The 27,469-nt window shown below is 39.3% G+C and overlaps 2 protein-coding genes and 1 non-coding gene across 4 annotated transcripts; 1 reads left to right on the forward strand and 2 right to left on the reverse strand.

Annotated features, from left to right (window-relative positions):
• Nucleotides 1–2,153: 2,153 nt before the first annotated feature.
• On the forward strand, nucleotides 2,154–6,499 carry LOC127765573 (phosphatidylinositol transfer protein PDR17). 2 transcript variants are annotated; one of them, XM_052290498.1, is made up of 6 exons: nucleotides 2,154–2,345; nucleotides 4,563–4,680; nucleotides 5,002–5,178; nucleotides 5,285–5,383; nucleotides 5,469–5,714; nucleotides 5,862–6,499. In XM_052290498.1, the coding sequence occupies exons 2-6, from the start codon at nucleotides 4,612–4,614 to the stop codon at nucleotides 6,168–6,170; spliced, it is 900 nt and encodes a 299-aa protein (XP_052146458.1). In that variant the 5' UTR covers nucleotides 2,154–2,345; nucleotides 4,563–4,611; the 3' UTR covers nucleotides 6,171–6,499. The 2 variants fall into 2 exon arrangements, with proteins under 2 accessions (XP_052146458.1, XP_052146457.1); XM_052290497.1 differs by having other exon boundaries at nucleotides 2,155–2,345; nucleotides 4,582–4,680.
• Nucleotides 6,500–6,916: 417 nt separating this feature from the next.
• On the reverse strand, nucleotides 6,917–6,989 carry TRNAR-CCU (transfer RNA arginine (anticodon CCU)). The gene has a single exon. It is a non-coding gene; the product is annotated as a tRNA-Arg (tRNA).
• A 256-nt stretch (nucleotides 6,990–7,245) lies between these two features.
• On the reverse strand, nucleotides 7,246–11,331 carry LOC127767696 (probable LRR receptor-like serine/threonine-protein kinase At2g16250). The gene is made up of 4 exons (XM_052293118.1): nucleotides 9,608–11,331; nucleotides 8,810–8,938; nucleotides 8,360–8,382; nucleotides 7,246–8,199 (listed from the first exon to the last, which is right to left on the reverse strand). Exons 1-4 carry the CDS (start codon nucleotides 11,314–11,316, stop codon nucleotides 7,622–7,624), a joined length of 2,439 nt encoding a protein of 812 aa, XP_052149078.1. The 5' UTR covers nucleotides 11,317–11,331; the 3' UTR covers nucleotides 7,246–7,621.
• Between the last annotated feature and the right edge of the window lie 16,138 nt (nucleotides 11,332–27,469).

The following is a 27,469-nucleotide window of genomic DNA, read 5'->3' on the forward strand; positions in this document are numbered from 1 at the left end:
CATAAAAAATGGTTCTGTCAAGATGCTTTGAATGACGTGGATGTAAATTGGAGCTGATGCTTACTCCACTATTAAACCTGCTCTTAGTAGTGGTCCCTCCGCCACTGCACACTGATTTGACAAACACTCACATGATATGATATTAGGGCATGTTTAGATCCATTTAGAATAGCATATGGTAAATGGCAAAAGTTTTGGTGGCAAAAGTTTTGGCATTGCAAAAGTACTAGTTGGTGTTTAGATGCATGTTAAAGTTTTGCCATTCTAGCACTAAAGTGAGGGAGAAAGAGAGAGAGAGTGGTCCCAAAGCACTTTTTGGCACAATTTGCTACTATGGACTAGCAAATGCCAAATGTCAAATTGCCAACTTTTGCTACTAGTGATTAGATCCAAAATGGCAAAAAGTGCTACAAAATAGCAAAACTTTTGCCATTTTGGAGGATCTAAATAGGGGCCTTACACCATATCACATAATACTTTCACACTAATTACTATAATTCTAACACTTTTCTCACTGACCATTAGGGATGAAAACGGATCGGATACGGACGGATAATGCTCATACCATATTCGTTTTCATATTTTTTACTGGATATGGAAATGAATACGGATAGCTCGAATACGGAAACAAATACGGATTATCTCGAATACGAATAAGAATCGAATATGATCGGATACAAATACGGAAACAAATTTTTCTCGGAACACGAAAACCAACTCAACTTCTAATAGAAACAAATATCAACATATATAATTAGCTCCTTTTACATAAAATATAGTATAATTTATAAATATTTTTTAAAAATTTAAATAATATTAAGAGTGTGGACTAGTGTTAAGAGATAAACTACTATTAAAATCTAAAAAAGTATCTTGAAGGTTATAGAGTTATAAAGAAATGGGGTATGTCTTATGGCTTCTACGGATATCCGAATAGCACTGTTCACCGGATATCCGAATTACTATCCGTATCCGACGGAAACCCCGATACCATATCCGTATCCGTATCCGGGAGAAAATATCCGTATCCGTATCCGTATCCGAACTATCCGAGAAATATCCGATCCGAAAGGTATCCGTATCCGTTTTTCTCTGGAGCGGACGGAAACTATCCGCTCCGTTTTCATCCCTACTAACCATTCTGATTTTACTTCGGTTTCCGTTAGTACGTTTTTCAAACTACTAAATGATGTGTTATGTGTGAAAACTTTATATATAGAAGTTGCTTTAAAATATCAAATATATAAATTTGTTAAGTTTATAATAATTAAAAACTTAATTAATCATATTGCTAATAGTTTTCTCGTTTGACGTATGTCAATTTAATATTCATCTTCATCAGCCACCTCATATGATGCAGTAGGCCAAAATTTTATTCCATTATGTTAAAAGAATCAGCCACCTCACATGATACTATTATGATATGGTGCGTGCGCACTACCGTGGGTTTGATCGTGACAAACTACCCAAAAAATTGTACAGCCTGCTGCTGCGTACGCATCCAGAAGAAGCCCATCCGTCGGCTTCTCCGCGGCCGCTCGTCCCACGGATCTGGAAATCGCATCCGCATGTTGTCTGGTCCAGTATAGGCCCATGCGACGCCACGCCAGGTCCCGCTCATCTCTTCAACAGAAGTTAGATGGAGAAAAAGATTTTCGTGACACGTTTTTCAAATTACTAAACAGTAAATTTCGTGCTCTAATCTAAAATATCATATTAATCTATTTTTCAAATTCGTAATAATTAAAACTCAATTAAGTATACATTAATATCACCTTATTTTACGTAAAAAACTTAATTTTCATCTTCATCTTCGTTTTCAGAAGAAAAGAACACCACCTCTCTCTCTCCGTGCGGCGCCCAGAATTTCTCAATCTGAGACCTAGACACTGTGTAGTTTATACCAAACTTCCCCTAAACTCCCAACTTTCCATCACATCACATCTAAAACTTTTCTACTCACATAAACTCTTAAGTTTATTTTCAAACTATCAACTTTCCCCAAATTTCAATCCAATTTCAAAAAAAAAAAAAACTAAACACTGCCCTACTGGATGCCCCGGCCACGAAAAGAGATTCGCAATCGCGATTGCTGCTGCAGCTGCATGCTGATCCCACTGTACTATACTCCAGGTAGGAGGACGGGGGTGCGTGGTACAGTTGACATTTGACACTTCTCTCGCCTTTCTTTATTATTCTCCCGCTCCCGAGACGACAGGAGGAGGTGGAGGGGGAGAGCCATTTCTTCCTCTTCTTCTCTCGTCGGCGGCAACCCTGCGAGCCTGCAGTGACGCCGCCGCCGCCGCTGCGTCGGTTCTGAGTTTGCTTCGTCTCCGGGCTCGCTGGTATGGAGGCTTTTTCTTGGTTTCTCTCCCTTCCATTTCTTGTTCTTGGTGTTCGGCTTGGGATGCCTGGGATCGATGGCTGCTGCGATGCGAGAGATTCGTGCCTCGTTGATTCATCGCCTGGTTAATACGAGGGTTCTTGTATTGTTCTTGGTCCGGGAAAATGTTAGGTCTGTTTGGTAATTGTAATCTTCCATCCATAGCACCGTAGAGGTAGAGCTCAATCTTCGGCTAAAATCTTGGGTATTTTACGGTTCTGAAACCAAAAATCATGTTTTTTTTTCTTTTTGGTGATTTGTTCTTGCGGTAATTAGGCATAATTCATCTTTTGAGGGGCAATATGGGTAGTCTCACACCACAGGACGTCACAAAATTGCGAAATCTTGATGATGAATTCCGTTGTATCATGGTATCTTGTCAGATCTATGATTTCTGACCGTATCTGTATTTAGTGGGGTATGCGGTAGATGTTAGATTTTGTTTTTGAGCAGCTGCAGATGTTAGAATTAACAGGTTCTAAAACCACTATTATCTTTATGCTAGAATTAACAGGTCCTAAAACCATTATTATCGTTGGTGAAATTTCTCTTAGTCAAAGTCCAAAAGAGGATGCTGTCAATGCTGCCTCGGTAGTCATAAACATTGATCGGTACATTCCACCCCCCTTTTCTTTGTCCATGGAGTACATTTCATTGAAATGTCGAAGTCAACAAACAGAAAATTGCAAACCAAGTTAGGGTCACAAATGTAAAGCAGGATCCGTGCTTGCCATGTTGTCCTTTTCTTTTTCTGACGAGCGAAATGCCCGTACATTGTTACGGAATTAAAAAAAAATCATATCGGCACATGTCAAAGAGGAAATCTATTTTGAATTAACATCAAAGTTTTTGCTGTTTTCACTCCCGTAAAATGGGCTCCATTTATTACTAGCGTACAAGGATTATCATGATTGAGAGCTCCAGGATCTATTCTATTCGTGACTTCTACTGTTCTACCGTTCTTTTGGTTTAGTGGGAGGATAGACAATGATCCCGTATGTCAGAATTTGAGTTGGTGGTTGGTTGGTAGCAAATTCACCACTCTCGATCACCACTACTTCCTTTAGATGGAGTATAGATTCAATCTGATTTCTGGCTTCAGTGAATTGCTTGCCTCTTACATGTTCTAGACTTGTAGTGTGATGTCAATTAGTTAGGACTTACTTCATGTCAAGTCGCTGGCTTACTGAATAAATATGTGATAGTCAATTGAGGAGAGGCACCTGTCACAGACAAAAAGTATGAAGTTTGATGCACAAATATGGGTCCAAATCCTTTTAGTATTATATATTTTATTTTATTTATTCCCATCTAGTTATGGTAATGCATTAATGGTTGCATCTGTGCATGGCTGATTGGCTGGATGCGCATAAGTATTCTGTGAAATATCAATATTGGTGCACAGAGAACTGAAGATGTTACAAACATGGGCAAACTTATTGTTACACTAAAATATTACAAACAACAAGACTATAAGTATACAGGAAAAAAGTATGAAGTATCTCACAATAAGAGCTTCTAGGCAAATTTCTGCTGATGAAAAATTGTTTTGTTCTGTTCTTCGGACTTGTGCTGTCTTGTAAGCTGGTTTCCCCAGCAAATGATGCCGTGTTGGCTTTCTATAAATGCCGGGTTGTATGACCTACTTTCTAAAAAAATCATTGAATATCCATACAATCTTTTTTATTATTATTTGTAAACTTCTCTAGAAGTTGGATTTATCAAGCAAATGCTGTTAGCCACTATTGGGCATAGTGATCTTGTTTGCAATCTATATATGTATGTTATTCAGCTGTTCATTTAGTTGAACACTTGCATTTCATATTTCATTATTCTTCAAATATATTATAATCACACATGCAATATTCAAAATCTTATTTCAAATGAATGATCAAAGTGGTTTTACACAAGAGCGATGAGGTTAATTACTAATTATGTTTGTGTGATGAAGCCCTATATCCTAGTATTAGCGTCCTTAAGTTCTCCTCTACATTTATTGATTCAAGTAGTTATTTGACCACTAGCATTGGTCTGTCTTACACCATGATATTTACCCCATTTCTTCCCCTTTTGGGGTAACTTTGAAGTTGATCCTCGTTTAGATTACTCATCTAGAAAATAGTACTCTCTGATCCATGAGGATGTTGAGCAAAGGACCACATTATATTTGAATCAATAGCATGTAATTTCTGTTTCAGGATTGAGCTTTGTCAAGAGCAGAAGAAGTCATGTTTAGCTTTCGGAAAAAGCATGCCTCTCGCTTCGATTCAGATGACATTGAGCAACAAGAAGCAAAGGTACTTTCAAAAGCTATCATGTCATCTTTTATAATGTAAAATACATGGTTCTGAATTACATCGACACACTTTTTGAATATGTTACTACAATATTGATTTTAATATAAATAGAATTGTCCACCTTCAAAAGTATTTTTTTAGAATGACAAATATGTTTACTGTGGTATGCTTATTCTAACATCGATACCATGCTCAGATGAGTTTAAATTGCATTGCTCAAGCTGTTAATTTTTATGGGCACTGTTTTGAGTCTTGGCAACGGAGTGTTACAAATCTACTATGTTGTTGCCAATTTCTCATCCAATCATCTTCAATGAGCAGATCCAAGAGCTCAGAGCTGCACTTGGGCCGTTGTCTTCCTCTGGTAAGAAATATTGTACTGAAGCATGCTTGAGAAGATATCTAGAGGCCCGTAACTGGAATGTTGATAAGTCCAGAAAAATGTTGGAAGAAAGTCTTAAGTGGAGAACAGCTTACAGGCCAGAAGACATTCGTTGGGTAAATCCACTATTCCTTTTTCTTCTCTTGCTCAATTGATTATTTCCCTTGAAATCTTGTTGAGTGACTAGACCATCCTATTAACAGCTTTCTTCTGTAATTTTAGCCCGAGATTTCTGTTGAATCAGAAACAGGTAAAATGTACAGAGCAAGTTTTGTAGATAGAGAGGGGAGAACTGTCGTCATTATGAGACCCGCAAAGCAGGTAAGAATTCTGTACGAGCGTCCTTCTTAGCCTTTTAGCCTTCAGAAAAAGCTAATGCTTCCTATTCACTGTTTCAAACATTCAGAACACATCGTCCCATGAAGGGCAGGTACGGTTTCTTGTATATACGTTGGAGAATGCAATCCTCAGCTTGCCTGAAGATCAAGAGAAAATGGTTTGGTTGATAGATTTCACAGGATGGACCTTGGCAAATGCGACACCCATAAAGACTGCCAGAGAATGTGCAAATATCCTGCAAAATCATTACCCTGAGAGGTTGGCTATCGGGATCCTGTTTAATCCCCCCAAAGTATTTGAGGCTTTTTGGAAGGTACAGGCTCTGATTCGTTTTCATAAATGAAATATTGTGCTATGGATATTGTTCTACTCACATATTAGAAACCAAGTTATAGTGTTTGATACGGGGGAAAGGAAATCTTGATTCTTTTTGTAACTCAAATGTTTCAATTGCCTTCAGGTTGTCAAACATTTCCTTGACCCAAAATCAATCCAGAAGGTGAATTTTGTATACCTGAAGAACGAGGAGAGCATGAAGATCCTGCACAAGTACATTGATCCAGAAGTCCTTCCTGTAGAGTTTGGAGGAAAGAACAATGTGGTGTACAGCCATGAGGAGTACTCCAAGTTGATGGTGAAAGATGACATTAAAATGGCAAGCTTTTGGGCATCGGATACAAAAACTGACCATGTTAACAAAGTCATTAACGAGCACTCCGTCCCCGAGGTTACGCAACAGTCGTCGCTGGTGGCTGCGAAAGCGAGCTGAGGAGTATCAATCTGCCATGATGGGGGTTATAAACCAAAACAAATTCTAAAAGACGATGTAGAGGACTATTGGTATGTTCATGATAAATAAATGGAACTGCAGAATAATTTACCTGTGATGTTACAGCTCCATGTATTACTGCTAAAAATCTTTAGCTAAAGACCAGTCTACAAAAAATCTTTAGCTAACCGACCTGAGCTACAGATTCAGAGATTATAGCGAGTTCATTACAAACTATCACCAGTAAAAGGAAATAACAGACTTTAATTTGCCCGGTATTATGTATTGTCTCTGGATGTTTTTATCTTAACTCTGCCATTATTTGTCTATTTGGATGTTATTCTCAGTGTTCTACTTTCTTTAATTATTCCTATTCCGAACAGCACCATGAAACTAGGATGGACAATTCGGATTCTCTTCAGGCCTTTAGTGGAAAAAACTTTATAACAAGTTGTAGGGCATCACCTGTACTTTAACTACAGGTGATGCAACTTCTTTCAGGCCCAATGTCTTTCAACCATTCCCTACAATCATTTACACAAGATGCTTTTTACGAAATGGTATAAGAAAATTTGACACTGTTAAATACTTCATCCGTCTCATAATATAGTAAACTAGTACTAGTAGTAGGGACACATCGGAAACACATCATTGTACTACAAATATCCACATTTATAATACCATATGTCCCACAAGATATTTAAAACTTGGCATTGTTTAAATAAGATATTTGCATTAAAAAATGCCGCGCCAGGAAGGGTTCGAACCTTCGACTTTTTGTTTAGGAAACAAACGCTCTATCCACTGAGCTACAGGCGCTCTCAATGATGATATGGCCACCACTTCTTGTTGGGCCGGGCCGGCCTGCCACAAACGGCCATTGCAATTTTGGCCTTTTCTGATAGGCCGCTGTCTCAGCTTGGCCTTTTCTGAACCCTGAAGACAGCAGCTCACCTAGAATTGTACTCTCAAATGAACAAACAAACAGATTACACACCATCAAACTATTTACAGAGAACCAAAGAGACGAAGATTCTGAAAAGCAGCACAGAAACCAGGCACTGCCAGGCGTGAATGGAACGAACATTTCTGCTATGATCAACAATGAAACAATCAATTACAGTAGGGAAGAAGAAAAAGAATCAGCTCGCCATTCTTTCTTTTTAATCAAGAGGGGAAGGAAAAATAACAACATTGCCAAGCCATTTGTCCAGACCATGCATTGGGCACCAACCACTAGTCCACTATACGATCGCTTCCCAGTCCACCCCGAAAAATGGTACCCCTGATGCCAGTATGCTGCCTGTGAAGTCAATGACATGCAGGAAATTCACGCTTCGATCTGTCAGCTGAAAGAATTCAATCACAAGGTAGCAGCAGCGCTTCGACAGCTGCCACCCTTCATGGACTTCTCTTTGCACTAAAAGGGTCACAAGACAAAAGAAAGCTCCTTAATCCTCGGTGTCACGTGAGCCAGATGGCTCAGGGAAGATCTCCTTCGATTGCCTCCTGCGGGAGGAAGAATGGTCACCATTGCTCCCTCCGGATGATTTGATCGTCTCTGAGCGTTTCAACAAGTTGTCATCCCTTGAAGGACCTATATCAGACGAGCTATGCCGCCAACTCCCGAAGAATGCAGCATTCCATGATCCCCGTGATGACGTGGCTCTCAAACGGGCTGAGCTAGAGCCGCCGTTATCTTCCCTCACCACCTTCAACGGATTCTCTAGTGCTTTTAGAATATATTTCATCGGCGGCCGTTTAGAAGACCTAGGATTCAAGCAGGACTTTGCAACAATTGCCATTGCCCAGACTTCCTCCAGATGGTCCTCATCAATTATAAGTGATGGATCAATGATCTTGCTCATGAGCTCTTTCTCATAAATATTAATGTAGCGCAGAGTGTGATCAAGCCACTCATTCGTTGCAGCATCATTTGATGCACTGATACCTAGCCTTCCAGTCACCAGCTCCAACAAAACTTTTCCAAAGCAATAGACATCATATGAACATGATGCAGATGGAGAACCTGGTTAAATTAGAGGTTTGTCAATGCACTTGCATCCATGAACCTAAAACATCTATAGATACAGTTATACAACACAATTTAACAGTGTCATCCTCAGTTTCAAACATTAGGCAGCTAACACTTGAAAGAAATGAAAGCAAGCATGGATGCATGGACTTACCAGAAGATCCTTGATCCGCAGTCCTACATTTCCCAGAAAACAACACAACATTAGAAAATGAGACGAATTTCATTCAGTGCAGCAAAAAGAAATTACATAAAATAAACTGGCAGCAGAACATGAGCCATATCAGGATCTGAAATGCTAGGAGAAAGTTTCCAATTACTTTCGCTACCAACGGGCCTACTAGCACTATTTTTGTCCTGTGCATATAGAAACCAATTTGGAATTTGCTTAGCTGCACCCTCAATACATGGGAGAGGAAGGATAATATAGTATAATTGACTAATATATATTCGGAACTCAAAGCACAAGTTTAATTCAAATGTTAGCAAAATGAATAGGCATGATGAACTGAACAGCGAAGTGCAATCAAGCATTTTATGGATATTCGAGTCTTACACGTAGAGCTAAGAAACAGAGTATGCAGTGCTAAAAGTTAAAACTTACGATGAAAATCTCAACAGCTTTGTGATGACATTTTGGTGGCCTTCCCCTTCTTGAGGACACACCTCGCTCAAACTCCCAAGGCGCACATCAAATTTGTCATCAAGAAGAATACTGCTAGCTTGCACGTCCCTGTGGCAGATCATGATCTCATTAGTTCAACAACCAAGATTACTCACATGGTTTACTGCATGTTTCACTTTAATACCAAAACAATGCTTTCCTAGCGAAATGAAGCCAACAAAGAACTTCTGATGCATTTGCATGATATCAGGAGGGGTGCTCAAATCTTTAACATTGTCTAGTTGGTAGTAATATAGTGCATAGAAACATCTCATTGAAAAGTCACATAAAAGGATATTTGGACCAACTGAATTACGGACAAGGTGATCACACATATTCAGATGTAACTTGACTATAAAATAGCATGATAATAAAGAAGTGCCTATATATAAGATGGAGGATCTAGCAAGTATACCTGAACATAGCATGCCAACTCATCAGAATTGCAACGTCCAATAAAAAACAATGCTACATAACCGCCCTCCATTTCCCGCGAGGTGGATAAACAAAAAACAGTGCTGTTCATATTCTGATTTTTTTCGGTTTAAGTAAGCTATGGATCGTATAATTAGTACACAGCAGTAATTCAGCAATATCCAAATTCATTAAATATGTGGCCAGAGCATTCCAACTGAAATAATTTTTTCATTCACATAAATACAAAGAAGTTTATACCCGAAAAGCAAACATCCAACTGAAATAAATTTTGTATTCATGTAAATACAAAGAAGTTTATACCTGTGAACCATTGGTGGATTACACTCGTGGTGGAGATAGCATAGTGCCTCTGCCACTCCTGTTGCAATTTTCAGCCTCTTTATCCAGTCCAAAGATTGCAGGCCTTCCTCTTCCTCCCCTGACTTTCTGTGCAGTGCACTTGATAAGTCGCCATTCCGGACAAATCTATACACGAGAAATTTCTCCTCCTCTTTATCAAGGCAATGCCCCATGATCGGCACCAGCCTTTCATGCAATCCTTTGGCAAATAAATCTAGCTCCGCCATATAAGCATCTTTCTTAGCCATGCTGGAAGTTATCCTCTTCACAACCACAGAGGTCCCATCATGGAGCGCCCCAAGGTAAAGATCACCTGAGTGACCATGCTTGATAAGCCTATCATCTCCAAAGTCCGTGGTGGCTTCGACGAGCTGGTCATAACCGAATGAATCACCGACCTTTGCCAAGTTTGCAGGCGATGCAGAAGGTTGCATGCCAGCAGTAACTGCACCCCCACCAGTTCCAGACGCTCCCAACTGTGTGTTCCGCACGCCACTTTCCCGCTGATCATTCCTACTCCCATTCCTCCTACTCCCAGAGCACACCAAGCAATACAAAATGGCAGCAATCACAGCTACCAAGAGGACACCGCCGCAAATGGCTCCAATCAGTATATACTTCAAATTCTTGTGCCCCTTTTTCCTTCCCGGTGAAGCTGGCATCGCAGGCTGCGGTGCGGGTGCAGGACCTGAAACATTATATGGCAAACCACGTGCAGCATAGAACTGCTGACATTCTGCCTGGCTACGCTGTCCAGTGACATCAACGAAGCAATTCAACTCAAATGAGAAATTCCCACCATCACCATTGGATACACCCAGCTTGCCGTCGAAGTAATTCCCAGAGATATTGGCCAGCTTCGTCCTACCGAAAAGTTGGCCAAAGGATCCCGGCACGCCACCATAGAAGAGGTTCCCGGACAGATCCACCACCTGTACATTGGATGGAAGCGCGAGCCCTGTATCCGGCAATGCGCCGGTGAGGTTGGTCCGAGACACATCGAGAACGCTCAGCTCCGGGAGCGACCAGACCGCCTTGGGTAGCTCGCCTGAGAAGGCATTGCCAGAGAGGTTGAGAGTCTTGAGCCGAGCGAGCCCGGCGAGAGCACTGCCAGGGAGCTGCCCCGAGAGTAGATTCCCCGCGAGGTTGAGAGTGGTGAGGTTGCTGAGGCCGGCGATGGCCGAGGCGGGGATCTCCCCCGTGACGGCGCAGCCGGAGATGTCGAGGAGCTGGAAGGTGGGCGCGAGCCCCGCGCCGAGCCACGCCGGAAGGGAGCCTGGCAGGCCGAACCCGGGCGCGCTGAAGGCCTCGAGCCGCGTGAGGTTGCGCAGCCCGTCGACGGCGAACCGCGGCGCCAGGCGCCCCAGCCGCGTGCGGCGCAGCCCGGCGAGGTCGACCGACACGACGCGGCCGCCGCTGCAGCGCACCCCGGCCCACGCCGTGCAGGGGTCGGCGCGGCGCGGCCAGTCCCGCGCGCGCAGCCCGAGCGAGCCGCGCAGCGCGTAGAGCCCCGAGAGATCCGCCCGCGACGTGAGGTTCCCCTGCTGCGCCACCACCGCCCCGGGCGCCGCCGCCGCCGCCACCACCGCCACGAGCAGCAGTAGCCGCGCCCAGACCCCACCACCACCACAACAACAACCACCAGCCCGCATCATCTCCTCCTCCTCCATCCACCACCACCACCACCACCACCACCACCTCCGCCGCCGCCGCCACTCCCCATTCCTCCCCACTCCAAACTATGGATGGAATCGCGGAGAAGCCAGCCAGGCAGCGGAGAGACGGAATTGGGAAAGAAATTAAACGCAATAAAGGAGAGGGGCGCAGAGCAACGCAGGTACAGAAGCCACCACCACCACCACCCTCCTCCTTGGGGGCTCACCTTCTCTACCCCGCCATCAATGCCCAAAGTTACACTCCCCCAACTGCCTCCCAATTATTACCCCCTCTCCTCCTCCTCTCTCCGCCGATCCGAACCCAAATTCCACTCCACTCCACCGCCGCCGCGGTCACGCCACCGGGTGCGAGCAGCCGCCGCCGCCGGAGCCGGCGAAGAGAGACGACGACGACGAGGAGGTCAGGAGGAGGAAGACGAGGAGATGGGAGGAGGGAGAGAGAGAGAGCTGATATCGTGGGGGGTTTCGGTTGTTTAAGGAAGCTGTTAAATGTTTTTTTTGAAATCAAATCTTCCGGGCTGAAATGGCATGCGATTTCCCCGACGATTTCCCCGATTTCCCTGTGCACTGGCTGGCTCGCTCACTCACAACTTGCCTTTTCTCCCTGGCTGCGTTGCGTTTTGACGGCGCTGCCCCTGGTGCGCGGGGCTCAATTGCCGGCGGCTGCCACTGAGAGGGTGAGGGTGAGTGAACCCGGCCGCGCGTGGTGGGTGGGTCTCGCTCTCGCGGCGGGTTTGGTTCGGTGCGTGGTGGCTGCACGTACGGCCGGTTGCGAGGAGGGGGGATTTGGTGGGGTTTTTCGGGCGGGTCAACGAGGGCCGTGGGCGCGGGCGTCGTGCGCGTTTTCTTTGGGTGGGTTGAAATTCAGATTTTACGTGATTTTCGTTGATATGCTTTTTAAATTATTAAATGGTGTATTTCGTAAGAAAACTTTCTATGTAAAATTTATTTTAAAATATTAAATATATTTATTTATCAAGTTTATAATAATTAAAACTTAATTATTCAAACACCAATTTAATCTTTATCTATGTCAGTTTCATATACCACCAACCATCGTAGACGTCGATTTTGATTCATTTTTGAATTTTCTTTTTTCTTTGTGCTTCAGATAAGAGTGAAAGTCGGATGTATAATCTGTGTTGTAATCCAGAGCAATGTTAGATTTGTGTTGTGTGCTGTGCACATAGAGATTTTTTTCTTTATTTTGGGAGGACATTATAACGGGCTAAATAAATAGATATGATATGATATGATACGAGCATTTGATGGGCGGCAGCATTTAGGAGGCGAAAATACGACAGTTCGTTTCTACAGTTGTTTACGTGCAGGGGTAGTGTCAATTAACCACAGCCAGGCAGCCAGCCTCATGCTAGCTAGCACGTGAGCATTGAATGTAGGATTTCTCCTTTTAAACGGATGGAATTGATGTTTTACTGGATTTGCACCCTGCAGGTTTGCCGGACTGGGAATGAAATGTTGTAGAAGAATTGCAAAATGCATTGGCTGCTGCTGTACCCGCAAGCGTTTCATAGCATCCATTGATTTTTCCTTCTTTTTTTTCTTCTTTTCCCGGCTGGCTTTGACACGGCAGTAATGAGTAATGACAGGTCTAGTTTGTGGTGGCCACTGGACAAGCCACTACTACTACTACGCGGTGGAGCCATCGCGACGGGTGGATCCCAGGTCGGACGCGTCAGGTAATAAAAACGAACAGAAGAGAGCGCGGCACGTCGCGCGAGCCCACCACCACAGGCGGCGGCCGGCGTCGCAAAACCGCACAAGGCGAGGCGAGGCGAGGCGCAGCGCAACGCAATACCCTTCACGTCACGTTCGTTCGTTCGTTCGTTCGGACGCCGGCGCCGCGGCGGGGTGGAGGCGTATCCCATTCCCATCCACCGAACCGTAGTCCATTCTGTTAGCAATGTTTCATGCATGGCATGTCTGTCAATATGTTTCCTTGTATTACCGATCCTCCTGATTCCTCTCGGTGCTGTTCCATAAACCGATTGAGCAATCTTAGAAAGGTTTTCGTGTATATGTACTCCGCATCTCAAGCAATGGATATGTGCGTTGAGTCAATCACTCTAACACATTCGTGCGCCGCCCGCGCGCCGAGAGAATGTCTCGGTTTGGCTCGCGGTCGCCTGCCTCTTCCTCGGATTTTTGCAGAGCGTGCGTGCCCCCGTACTTTGACGGCTTCTCCCGTCCCGTTGAAACAACACATTATGGAACTATCTAAAAAAATGCTAGTACAAATTTTTAAGGGAAAAACTTTCAAATCTAACTATAATATAATTGTAATATAATTTTACTAAAACTATAATATAACTCGTACATAAGTATTAAAATAATACATGCAACTTTATATCTAACTTATATAGATATTACAATGTAGTTATAGTGCAGTTACAATATAACTATAGTATAATTATATTATAATTACACTATAATTTTACTATACTTACAGTTACTTACATTTAAAAACAATTGCCAAAAAAATTTGCGACAGTTTTTTAGCAATTCCTTAGATTAATAGGTACGCTTTCCAGACTTCTAAATTATATGTAGTATATTATACATATAATTTTTTTCTAGAAAACAATATGGGTATTATCTTAGAATAGTGTCTAAATCAAACTTATTTACATCTTTAAATAATTATCACAACCCATTCAGCACAAAATAACACAAAGAATTAAGAAACGATCAGAAGTGTTACGTAAGCGTAGTTCAACTAGTTTTTTCTCTTTTTTTAACTAATCCACCTGAGTTCAAAGTCGTAGTGTTTAACACGGATACTCATATTTACGGTTAATAATTTTTATTGTATTTAAAATATCAAAAGTATTTTTTAAAAAATAGAACTTTTATACATTTTTTCAGTGATTATAACACAGGACTGAGAAATAGAAAACAGTGAAAAAAAAAGGCACAAAACTAGTTCCATTCTTCGACTGCTTCTGCAGTGCCGTGGAGGCGTGGCATCGTCTCTTGGATCCTTCTGAAATTCCATCTACTTCTATCTTCTTTTATCATGAACTGTATTATATATAAACAAGAAGGAACATCGATCTGTTGTACTAGTATTAAAATTTCTATGCGTATCAACAACTGCCACTAGTACCGATACTCTACTTATGTCTGCTAAAACAAACTGCACTTCAAACAACCATGCTCCGATTCTTCCCGTATACATACAGCTCGGATGTGCAACTGTGGGTGGGCCCCCTGCACGCAAGTATTACACCACTAGCCGTGGAGGCGGCCTCGTGTTAGTTAGAAAATCTTGGGTAAATAATATGGTCAAGCTGTGGATGATACTGCACTATTCTAACCTAAAAAACAACCAAACCTACCTATACGTGCAATGAAATTATTGAGCTGTAGTAGTAGCTATAGCAGTATATGTAGCACTATCTCTCAGATTATTCCCCAGTTGTAAAGTGAGCGATCGATCGAACTGCGCCGTTTCAGTAGGTGCGGTCTCCACACAGTCCATATACCTGATAGAGTGAGCTGTCCATCTCTCTGTGTACCCTAGTACTGTATTACTGTACCAGTCACTAGCTCGATCCTCTGACTTCGGGAAGATAAGGCATGGGTGAACAGGAGGTGCAAAACAGAAATAGATAAAAAAAACCTCAATTATTATACTACATCCGCTCCAAAATATATCAACCTAATATTAAATGAGATTTATACATACTTCTAAACGGGTGTTTTGTGTTAAAAAAAGGAATCGCTGGAAAACTTCTAAAATTTTCAGATTTGTGGCCATCCGATCACCTTGAGATTTGTGAATGAAGAAAAAATTGCTAGAAAGAAATTCTCACGCATATCACGCGTAAGAGCATAGTGCTAGCCAACCAAATCATAGGTGAATACAAGTTATATGTAAGTTATATCTTAGTTACATTGTAATTACACTTCAATTTTAATATAGTTATATCTGAAAATTTTTCACTCAAAAAACTTATTGGGATACTTTACTAGAACAACATATCAACTGTGTAGGAAAGAACAACATATCAACTGTGTAGGAATTATTTCACTCGTTTATGCCCTCAAATAACTATAAAAAATTAGATAATCCATTAAATTCAACTATCCCAATCAAACGGGGCAGTGGGAGATTTAGTTAAGCTTTTGAAACGTTGGCCATCAACGATTCCTCAAATGCTAGGTAAAAGAATGTGCAGATTAGTGTAAAAAAATGCAGTATCGTAGTACTATAAGATTTTTTTTACAAACTTATTATAATATAAAATTTAAAATCTTGATCATATTTTGACTACATATCAAATATGAGTATTATTTACGACCAGGGTACTATTTAACAATGTGCACCCAATAATGATTCCAAAATTAAAACACCGTTTCATGGGTACTGTTTACAATTGCTGTGCCGTGTTATCTTGGTCGCCCACCATGAATCAGACAGCTACTCTACATCCAAATTCATGTTATATGGTAGTGCTTCTCTTGACTTGTTTCTGTGAAGTTATGGAGGAGTACTATACAAATCCTCACGCAATAGGTAAACAAATGATTCTGCTGGGATATATATGTGGGTGTGAATATCAATATTTTAAATAACGGGCTAAGATATTTAGCGGTTAGCTCCTCAAACAGTTATAGCGGCAGCTATAACGGGTTAAATAGAGCTATAGCGGCTAAATTGTACACGAGAGCAAATAGCTATAACCCTTCTCAAACAGCTATAGCGGGATAGCGGCAGCTATAGCGGGAGATTTAAAACCCTGGTGAATATACGATGATATATATGACTGCATTATTAGATTAATTATTACTAGGCACTAATTAGCATACTTATGCTTAACCTAAAATAGATGATACTGGCTATTGCAAAATGCAAGCAGGTTGTTGACAAGATTAGAAGCTTGAGCCAATTATAGGAGACTCTAGTCGCTGGTATAATAGCATGCACAAAGTACTACTAACCCAGTGGCATAGTACAGCCAGTAGGTTAATTTGCTTATCAATGCAACCAATAGCACTAGCATCAACGGTTAGAAGGAAGTTGTACAGCATTACATAGGCAAGCTAGCCAAGTAGCGAGACGTTGATCTCCAACTAGCAAGAAATTAACTATGTTAGTACTAATTAATGAAGTCTATTCTACCGATCAATCAACAGTGTCAAGTAGGTAAATGCGTTGAGAATTTTGTGAAGACGCCAATTAAACAATTGCTTGGATAAATAGTTTGTCCAATCGAACAGTATGCAACCATCCGATAATTGAAAATTTACTTTAATTTGCACGTCTTCTACTTGTAAGCCACAGCTGCTTGGTAATCTCTAAATTAAAGTATAATAAGATGTGATTCTATCCTAGCTCATACCCGGCCTCCAATGAAGTTCCATAGATCTTAAAGCACTTACTTAGGGGTAGTTAATAGTCAACAACAATTGAAGCAAAGCATGAGTGTAAATCACTTAGGAATACTACTCAGCAAATTTGAGAGTTATATTTCAAATGACATTAACCAACAAAAAAAATTAACCTCCATGTAGAATTATTCTTGACATTATATCTATTATAATTTGATTTCTAATTTATTTTTTGAATTCGAATTCTGAAACTTGAATTGTAGAGACATTAGTACTGAACTACTGATGAACTTTCTGATGGTGCTATCAACGGGACAATTAATCATTCACCATGCTTGCTGCTTCAAAGCCAACCATTGATCCATTCCAATAAAGGAGGGAAGAATAAAAATAAACAAGTCTGATGGCATATCGTCCTTTTGAAAAGGAATCAAGCGCTGTACAAAAGTCAAAATGGCTATAAAGCCCACTAAAAGTAGGTACAATAGCATGCTATAAGCCAGCTGCAAACATATTTTAAGAAGATAAATGAGGAGAGAGAAGGGCAGCGGGCTACAGATTCGTAGCCAGTTGTAGCACGGATTTTAAGACAGTGTGTGAATGACAGGTGGGACCATGTATTAATAGTGTAGCATATAACTATTGTATGAATGAATTATTATATTGGCTATAGATAAATTGGAGCCCGTAGTTGGCTATACTATTAAACTTGCTCTAATGGTAGTATACTTTTAAGATGATTTAATTTCACACACATGCGCCTGCTATAATTAATTTAATTTCAGCTTAGGAGACAATAAAATGCATTGCCGTTCTGCAAAGAACACTAGAACGAACATGCCAGTTTTTCGAAGCATCAAACTAAAATACGATACGTTATGTAGATTTTTGTTAACTTTAGGTGGAGATTTACAAATAACTTGAATAAATGCATGTCTCCTTTAGTGTTAGAGCATTAGTCTTTATACCGTGAGTTATAGGATTGCATGTGCTCTCTGTTGAACAAATTGTGTAATAAGTGGTTGTAACTTCGTCGATGCAAAGGCCTGACTTTATTCCATTATCTAAAAAAATCTAATTAAAGATACTGTGGAGGAGTCGTGAACACATTATTTCTCTCATCAGGATTTGAAGCCTTATGCCTATAAATATTACGTACATGTGGCTATTTTTTTACTAGAAATTTAGTGGCGTTAGAGATTTGCTTTTGCTGGTGTTTGTTTCTTTAAACATGATATAGGTTTACGTGGTGGTTGTATAGTGCATATATATCTTCCGTGTAATAGAAGAAGGATGTGTTCTTTATCCTTAATTCATTCATGTGTTTCGAAATTACATCACAAGTGGAAAAAAAAAGTTGTTTCCTGCCGGTTCGTATATATATACCCAACCATCAATTGCTTGGAAGGAAAAATATATTGGAGCAAGTACTTGTAACCAATTTCTTCGTCAAATAGATCATTTCAGTGATTAGTTTTGGTTTACCCTTTCCAAGAGGAAAAATTTGAGTGCATTACTATTTGTTTGGTACACATTTAGCCGGCCCGTCAGTTTCACAGGATAGGATATAATTGAAAACGAGCATGATATAATTGACCTGATCACTCTCTCTCTCTCTCTCTCTCTCTCTCTCTGTTTTTCTTTTGCAGCAATAGACCATACTAGGTAGCAAAGACTAGCAACTATTGACGTTATCGCTTTAATTTGTTTAAAATATTTAACTAACTCAACAAAGCACAATATCTTCCTGAACAGTAGTATCATCCTAAAATAAGAAACTTAATAAAGTTAGAAAAAAATATATGGTGACTTGATAAAGTTAAAGATAAATGAATTGAAACTTGATAAAAGTGAAGTACATTTTAGTCTTTTAAATTTTTGTATTTGTATGTGTATCACGGGATAAAAGTTATAATTAATTATTTTAGAATGGAGATAGTAAGAGGTCAGGTCAGCGTCCAATCATAAAGAGAAAATTATCCGGTCAAACTCATATATTAAGAAGTTTGCGTGTCGATGTGAAGAAAAGAAAAGTTACGGCTAATATCATGCTACCTTTTCAAAAGGCAACACGTTAAAAATGATGCAAGTTTAAATGATGGATCCCCTGGAAGAAAAAAATGTTTTCAAAACGGTGGAGATGAATGACAGTGCAAGCAAGATCCGGATGCGACAATTAAGAGAGAGACAAGTCACGGTCAAACACGAGGTTAACTTGTATTAAGCTTCAGCGCCGTCATTTGGATGAGCACCATCAGTCTTGGTGCCAATAATCAAAAGTGGTAGTCACTTGTGGAATGGAGCATATTTGCTTTCTCACTTTGTTAAACATTTACTGAGACGTGCGTGCATATACGTCTTAACATAACGACATTTTGACTTGACGATAATGTCAATATCTCTATTATGCTTTCTTCTTCTCTTGGCACTATTATCTTATTTATATATTTTCCGAATGAATTAGTTAAAAAATTGAATAAAATAGTATTATGAGAAAATCATATATCGAAAGTTCTTTCTTTGGAACCTACACATTACCTACTCAAGTTTGAGTCTCCGACTTAACACAACGCATGTGCTCATATTTATGCTAATATTTTTCTAGTGATAGATGACATACTCGTTACTCATCGGTAGCAAGACGTTTATGATAACTTCATTATTCCAAGATATATCAACTTTTGGAGGTACTCATATGTTCTTACAGTGGAAGTATATGAGTGCTTATAAGGGTAGTTGTGTTTATGTATATATAAGCGTCCGTGTCTTACTATGATTTAGAGAAAAAGGTTCATCCCACCTTTTTCTTTTATTTATTTTTCGCGCGCACGCTTTCTAAACTGCTAAATAATTTATTTCTTAAAAATCTATAAAAATTTACTTAAAAACTCGTATTAATATATTTTAGAACTTTTAAATTAATATTTATTAATTAAACGCTAATGAGTCATTTCATTTTACATATTCACCAAATAAGTTCCCAACCCTTAGGTGTGGCAAAATGGAACTGATGCGTTTAGACCGCATCAATGGTGTTACTTGCTACTACTACTCGAACAGCTTGGGGTGAAAACGGTCTGATTCGGTAGCATCTTTTTGAAAACGACGCTCGAACAGTCGATAATTGACCATATTTATCATTTAAACTACACAGTGTCGATATTAATACGATGCAAAAAAATTAGAAAAAACAAATTTTAAAAATAGCTTAAAACGGTATGGTCGGAAACAGTACCCCTTATAAAGAAACGTCGCGCGGTCGATCGGGAATTTCCGTGACCGTTTTCACCTGTACACACAGGAAACAAAGTTAATGCTGGTGGTCCTGGTCCATGCTAATGCTGCAGTTATGCATACCCTGTTTCTCAAACCAATTCTAGCGTAGTACGGTGTACCAATACCCATACGGCCATACCCAGCGAGTGCTGCAGTGGTAGCAGTAAAAAGGAGTTCGTAGTACACTACTGTATTTATTCATACCGTAGACTTGTAACGCGAAGCTGACCAGGATGTCGGACTGGACTAAAACAACTCCTCTTCAATCCTGCTGGGGTGGTGTTGGTATTCAGGGACTTAATTTTAGTGCTTGTATTTAGACACTAATTTAGAGTATTAAATATAGACTACTTACAAAACTAATTATATAAATGAAAGCTAATTCGTGAGATAAACTTTTTAAGCCTAATTAATCTATTATTAGAGAATGTTTACTGTAGCATTACATAGGCTAATCATGGATTAATTAGGCTCAATAGATTCGTCTCGTGAATTAGTCCAAGATTATGGATGAGTTTTATTAATAATCTACATTTAATATTTATAATTAATGTCGAAACATCCGATGTGATAGGAACTTAAAAGTTTTAGTCCCATCTAAACAGAGCCTAGCTTTGAGTAAATGACATGTAACTCGATCAGGGATATGACTTGCTGTGATCTGTTAATGATTTAATTAACTAGTTGTAATTAACCGTCTCATTAACAAGCTTAATTCACAATCACCGATGCATAACTCCATGTAGATCAAGAGATTTGCTCCAGTCCATCAAAAAAGTACCTCGAGGTACCAGTATCTCACGGTATAAAATCGTTTTCGATCGTTGGATCTAGCTCACAAGGTACCGTTAACTCAAGATAACTTTTGTTGGATCGAAGTAAATCTCGTAGATCAATCCAGTCCGGCTTGGTTCCTGAGAAAATTACTCCTAGTACTAGCAAAGAGGTCGTCACGTATATGCACGTCTTCACCGTTGGATTGGGGTTTTGATTAGGGAGCAACGACTTGGTATGTGCTGCACGGCCGTTGGACGACGACGACGACGCTGCCTGCTGGCTTTGGATGGCGAAGAAAACGTACGTACGCATTGACCGGGCCAATGCAAGAGCGTTCGGTTGGGTGATGGCTATTGATCGATATCGAGCGAGCGAGCGAGAGCTGTCGCGGCGGCGGGCAATCATTTTCGTCGTCGTCGCAAGCTGGTGGCGACAGGATGCAGCTGAGAGTGAGGCCGATCGGCGGCGCCACTTCCAGCGCGCGCGCGGCGCGGTGGACCGGTGCAGATGCAGTGGGCGGTGGTGGTGCCACTGCCAGCTGCATGCCGTTGCGCTCTCGATGGATCGATCTATCGTCCCAACCTTTTATTTTGAGAACTACCATCTCCGTTTCAGATTATAAAACTTTCTAGTATTATCTATATTCATATTTATATAGATATTAATTAATATATAGGCACATATATATATATCTATATTCATTTAATATATATATATATATATAAATATGTGTGTCTAGATTCATTTAACATATATATGTATGTAGACAATGCAAGTAAGTCTTATAATATGAAATGGAGGAAGTATTAAACATTACTTCTTTTCTTTAAAAAAACCTACAGGAAAATTATTTTTTAAAAAAATATTATTTTTTTTACCTAATACTACCTCCGTTTTTTAATAGATGACGCCGTTGACTTTTTCTCACATGTTTGACCATTCGTCTTATTCAAAAATTTTATGCAAATGTATAAGATATAAATCACACTTAAAGTACTATGAGTGATAAAACAACCCATAACAAAATAAATTATAATTATATAAATTTTTTGAATAAGACGAATGGTCAGACATATGAGAAAAAATCAACGGTGTCATCTATTAAAAAATAGAGGGAGTACTTAATTCACAATACGTTAATCTGCTGCTTTGTTTTGTGTACCGAGGGAAGGGCTCCCAATCTTCTCTCAGAAAAACAACCTTGGATAGTTGGGTACTTGGGTTCAAGGTTAGCTCGTGTCGTCCGCGCGATGTACGTGCTCGCGGGTGGCTAAGTTTGATGTGCCAGGTGGACCGGTCGGGCAAGCAGCGTTCTGCTTCAGTTGGATCAAACAAATCGAAAGATCTACTCGATGCGGCGAACTTGCGCTGAACACCTTTTAATTTGCTCTTTCCTTTTTCTTCATCGCGTTATTCTTTTTCCGCTAAGTTAATTTATGCACCAAAACTAAATATATCAGATTCAATACGGACTTCAGTTATGATTTGAGCTCTAATGTTTTGATAAAATGGTTTGATATCAAAGGTGCGTGTGTATATATAAGCTCCATAGGTAAAATAGCTTTTATATATTGGAGTTTTTTTTTTAAGTTAACTTTTCGTGGTAGGCAAAATGTAGATTGACTGGGCCAAACGTATGCGAACATTTGCCTATTCTATTAGACCTACACATAGGCAATCGCGGGGGTAGGTGACTGAGATCGATGTGGGCTCCATGGGCGTGTAGTTACAGGTCCAACGAGATGATCGCAACAACCGGTAATCCAAATATACGGCGATTGATAATTTGTTGACTCTGGCGGGTAAGCTTATCCAAATCATCATATATTGAAGCTAATCTAATCCAGGTGTAAGAATCCAATGCAACACCCAGGGGAAGGGGGGAAAAAACAGAGAGGAAAAACCAATACAAAATACTCCTCCAATTATCAATCTCAGTATATAATTTGTCAAAGCCGGTATACATTACTAGTATTATATTTCTTACTTTGGTCGTAATGCAACCAACCAATTGAAAATCATCTCCCTTCAGCTTGTATTTTGATCGTGCAAGTGTGCAACCGTCGACTCAACCCTTAATTGATCACTTCTCTTTAAAAAAATCCTTTGAATCACTTAAAACCACCAATTCAAATGGTAAATAAACAATCACTCACTGATTATCATATCAATGGCGTCAGATTGCCCCTTCCTTCCTGAATGGCTGAATTACAAGGATGATGCGCTGAAAATATCATCTTAGCATCTTAGACCTACCATATGCACACAAACCATCATGTCTACGCACCGTGCATATCAAGTACTCCCTCCGTCCCACGATATAAGAGATTTTGAGTTTTTGCTTACAGCGTTTGACCACTCGTTTTATTCAATTTTTTTGTAAATATAAAAAACGAAAAGTTGTGCTTAAAGTACTGTAGATAATAAAGTAAGTCACAAATAAAATAAATAATAATTTTAAAATTTTTTGAATAAGACGAGTGGTCAAACGTTGTAAGTAAAAACTCAAAATCTCTTATATTATGGGACGGAGGGAGTAACAAATATCACAAAAAAATCTAGAAAAATATATACGTACTTTCAATAGTATTACATCTGTGTGTAAAATCTCTTCTTCAAATTATCTTTTATAGAGTAAAAAAGAAAAGGAAAATATTGATGGATTTATAGCCTTAAGGTTGTCAGATTTTTTTTGTTACGACTAAAATATAATAAATTTGAGGTTAAGATTTTACACATATGTATAATACTAATGAAAGTATGTGCGTAATTTTTTTATTTTTAAGTAATATTTGTTAGTTGGTGTGCACAAATATCTCATAATGCAATGCAACACCATTTCCATTAATTAAAAAAGATGCAATTTGATGTTAGATTGACTCTAACATTTTGAAGTGGTGTAGCATCACATTAAAAGCGAAAGGAAAATGAGTTTTAAGTAATTAATCAGCAGCATCTCTAGCTATCTGGCCTGCACCAAACCGTTCAGGTTCATGACAGCTGAACTTGAATCGGGGTCCCTTTCTTTCCTGTCCTGCACGGATAGATGGACCTGTGGTGGACCAGATCTGCTAAGCCGACCGAGACCAGGTGACATAAATCCACATTTATTTTCTGGCATGAACACTAAGGACCAATTTTAGATTTGGTAGATTTTGACTAATTAATACTAGCTTTGGGAGAGCTAGATGCCTCGTGTGACAGAGATCGAGTTGTATTTCGAAAACTAATGAATGAAGCGTGCTAGTCTCTATTCTGCTAATTCTCAGCATTTATTTTTCTTAAGAGCACATATGTCGCATTACAAGCTCATAGATTAGGACAGGTCGAAATTTGTTATTATTAATTGGCAGTTCTGAACTGTCTCTACTAGCCCTATTCCGTACTATAGTGGATATTCCTGGCATACGTATCTTATATAAATATATATACGTACCCGCAAAATTCACACGTTTTTTAGATTGTGTATGATAAAAAAAACACAGATATTAAAGAATAATCTAATATCAAATAAACAGAAGGGGTGAGGCTTCGAATCCAGGCTGACTAGGCCCACTACCTTATGGATCTAGTCGGAAAACTTTCGGGTGTTTCCAAGACTGTGTACGACAAGGCGTGTGTATATGAAGGTGTTCTTCATATTTCTAACAAAAACATCCAATGTTTGGTAGCTTGATCAAAAGAAAAAAAAATATAACCACTCGTTTCTCAATGATTTAGCTGATGATGTCTTATTTTGAACACGAGAATAATGTCAAAACACGCAGATAAAATTGGAAGGAATGCTGCAGGCAGGACAATTGAAAAAACAAAGAGAAGCAAAAAATTGGATCTTAACAATTAGTGATGGCAAATGATCTTATTGTGTCCTTGTGCTCCGAAATGCCGTATTGTCGCTCCTCTTTGATGCTGATCAAGTGACGATGCATTGATGCACATGTACTCAGGAACTTAATAGTAGTAACAGTTAACCCCAAGTACAGTCACATGCATGTATGTAGCCAATGATGACACAATATATAGTAAACAAATTTATATCGGATCGAGCTGCATTTCCTTAACATGAACTCATCAAGTTATTGATAAGTACATCAATTATTTTGGCTACAACTAAGCATAGGTACTTACTTACAAGCTACGAATTATGATAGGAGTTAGTAGTAATAAGCATCTACCAACCATCTAGGCCATTCCCAACCCAAGACACTAGATATAGTTTCTATAGACTCTACATCATCAAGAAACTAGTACAGACACTACTCTTCCAATGCAAACATCATTATTCCATATTTAAATTTAATACTACTTATTTTACATGATGTCTTGAATATTGTGTGGAAACTATATCTCATGCAAGACATGGTTTCCTTCTCTTTTCTCATTTATTCACATGTCACATCATTTTTCATCCTATGTGACAGCTTATTTAATGCTATGAACACCATTCTATTTATTGAGTTGGGAATGGCTTTATAATACATTCATCTGAGTGATGATGTGGTGTCCGGTTAATTAGTGGGCTGATCTAAGACCATAGTTGACTCCCATTGAGCACATGATTGGTCGGTTGCTTACGCTTGATTTATACTCGTGAAATTAAATAGAGGATGTCTTTTAATTAAGGAAAGAATAAATTAAATAAAGGATGGTTGTGATTAGTTAAGATAAAAATAAGTAGAGAAATTAAAACAAAAGATTATTATGAACTTTTGATTGGTAGAGTCAGATAATTAAGTTGGTGAAGAATCAATTATATATATATATATATATATATATATATATATATTCTAAGACAAATTTTAAACGCTACATGTAATTAACTACTCCCTCCGTCCCAAAAAAATAAACCTTAGCCACGAATACGTGACGTATCCTAGTATAATAAATCTTAGCAGATTTATGTTCGGATTTATTGTACTAGAAAATATCATATCATATCTAGGTTAGTTTTTTTTAAGTACGGAGTGACTCCTTATCAAGGAGTTCTAGAAAAACTACTCCTTGTCAAGACCTAACATAATACATATATGTTAGTGATGAGTGATGACCCTAATCAAGGCTAACTGTACTGTTAAGCTGATCCTCAAAGTTAATGCTAACACATAAATTATATAGGGATCATCATAAATCATAATCCAACCTACTCCTATGTGATTATGTTCTGATCAAGTTGATGGTGCAGGACACCGTACAAAAGCTACTCCAGCTGGGTGTGCCTGTGGTGGCATGGGACGGGAGGTAATTGCACATGCCATGCACGTGCCGGACACCATGTGAAGTACGGATCCAGCAAAGATGCGTACCGAGAAAGATTCAGAAAAAAGCTATCGCCAAAGTTAATTTCTCTTCTGCAGAGACAGAAAAAAGAGTGAGCACTTGGTTTCCAGCTATGCAGGCATACGGATACGGTACACTTGAGCGTATAGAAGTACTGTAGACACGTTGGCACGGCGTGCAGTATATATTTGTAGAGTACAGTATACAGGGTATACGTACTGTGGCTGTGTTTAATTTCAGCGCAAAGTTTAAATTTTGATTGAAATTGAAGATGATGTGATTGAAAAGTTATGTGTGTATGACAGATTGATGTGATAAAAAAAGACTGAAGTTTAGATCTTAAACACAGCTTGTATGTGTGTGCGCACGCAGTATTTAAGACTACGACTACGTGTCTACGTACGACAGCCATGCAGGCAATGCAGGCAGTACATACACAAAATGACAAAAAGAAGTATCCAGATAACGAATCATGGTTTTTGGCCTTTTGACAAACATAAGAATTGAAGTAGAAAAAACTATATAAATTTAAGTATTAATTAGGTTAGGCTTGAATTTATAATTGTGTAGATTAAACCTTATAGATACATCAAATATATATAACTGTGTTTAGAGTATTAAGAAAAGTTTGTACAATAAATTAATTTGAGTATAACCAAGATCCGTACTATCTCTATAAAAAAATCAATCTAAAAGGGATGTGATATAATCCAGTCCAGTACTGAATTATGTCAAGGCCTATACTGAGATATAGGCCTTTTTTTTCCTTACAGATGGAGTACGTGCAATTCGCGTGTGAAAATGAAGTTAGATTAATGGAATAATCCATACCAAGCAAACATAGATCGTGCGGTGTTTTTGCTAACTAATTAATTAAAATTGTGGTTGATTAATAAAATCTATCAAGAGTTCAGACGAGGCGCTAATCACTTAATCAGCAAAAGAGATTAGGTATAGTAGACTCAAGTGTGTGGCGTGAACTGGTCATCATATAGCCAGATTTTGGTATCTGGTAGCTCATTGAGGCAACTTGACATGAGCTTAATTTGTTGCAGTTATGTCCTGATCTGTTCAAAGCATCTAACATATGAAATGGTTTCGTGGATGGAGCCGTGAGTGTTATCACTTAATTAAATACTACTTCAATCATGTGTTTTCGTCTGATATGATGGGAATTCAAGGTAAAATCCAAGTTGCCAACTTTGTGTTGTCCAGTAAAAGCCACAACAAAACGGTTTGAAATTTGTTGTCAAAATTGGCTGTTTTCATGAACGTGGCGATGTGGACGTGATCCACACTGATCATGCAGGCATGTTGACTACGGAATTTGATAGATCATTTCTTTCAAAGAGAATTAGTTAGATCCTTGTTTTGTTCTGCTTTTTTTTTTGTTTCACGTCTGTGTCTTTGAAATCGATTGAGTTGACTAATGACTTGTTTTCTTCAGCTCATACCGTATGAA

This window comes from Oryza glaberrima, chromosome 3, assembly GCF_000147395.1.
Source record: "Oryza glaberrima chromosome 3, OglaRS2, whole genome shotgun sequence".
Taxonomy (NCBI): Eukaryota; Viridiplantae; Streptophyta; class Magnoliopsida; order Poales; family Poaceae; genus Oryza; species Oryza glaberrima.

Coding starts and splice junctions, on each gene's coding strand:
- LOC127765573 (XM_052290498.1), top strand. CDS start 4,612: ATGTTTAGCTTTCGGAAAAAGCATGCCTCTCGCTTCGATTCAGATGAC. Junction 4,681..5,001: donor TTGAGCAACAAGAAGCAAAG/GTACTTTCAAAA, acceptor TTCAATGAGCAG/ATCCAAGAGCTCAGAGCTGC. Junction 5,715..5,861: donor TATTTGAGGCTTTTTGGAAG/GTACAGGCTCTG, acceptor AATTGCCTTCAG/GTTGTCAAACATTTCCTTGA.
- LOC127767696 (XM_052293118.1), bottom strand. CDS start 11,316: ATGGAGGAGGAGGAGATGATGCGGGCTGGTGGTTGTTGTTGTGGTGGT. Junction 8,383..8,809: donor AAGCTGTTGAGATTTTCATC/GTAAGTTTTAAC, acceptor TGGGAAATGTAG/GACTGCGGATCAAGGATCTT. Junction 8,200..8,359: donor TGCGGATCAAGGATCTTCTG/GTAAGTCCATGC, acceptor TAATTTAACCAG/GTTCTCCATCTGCATCATGT.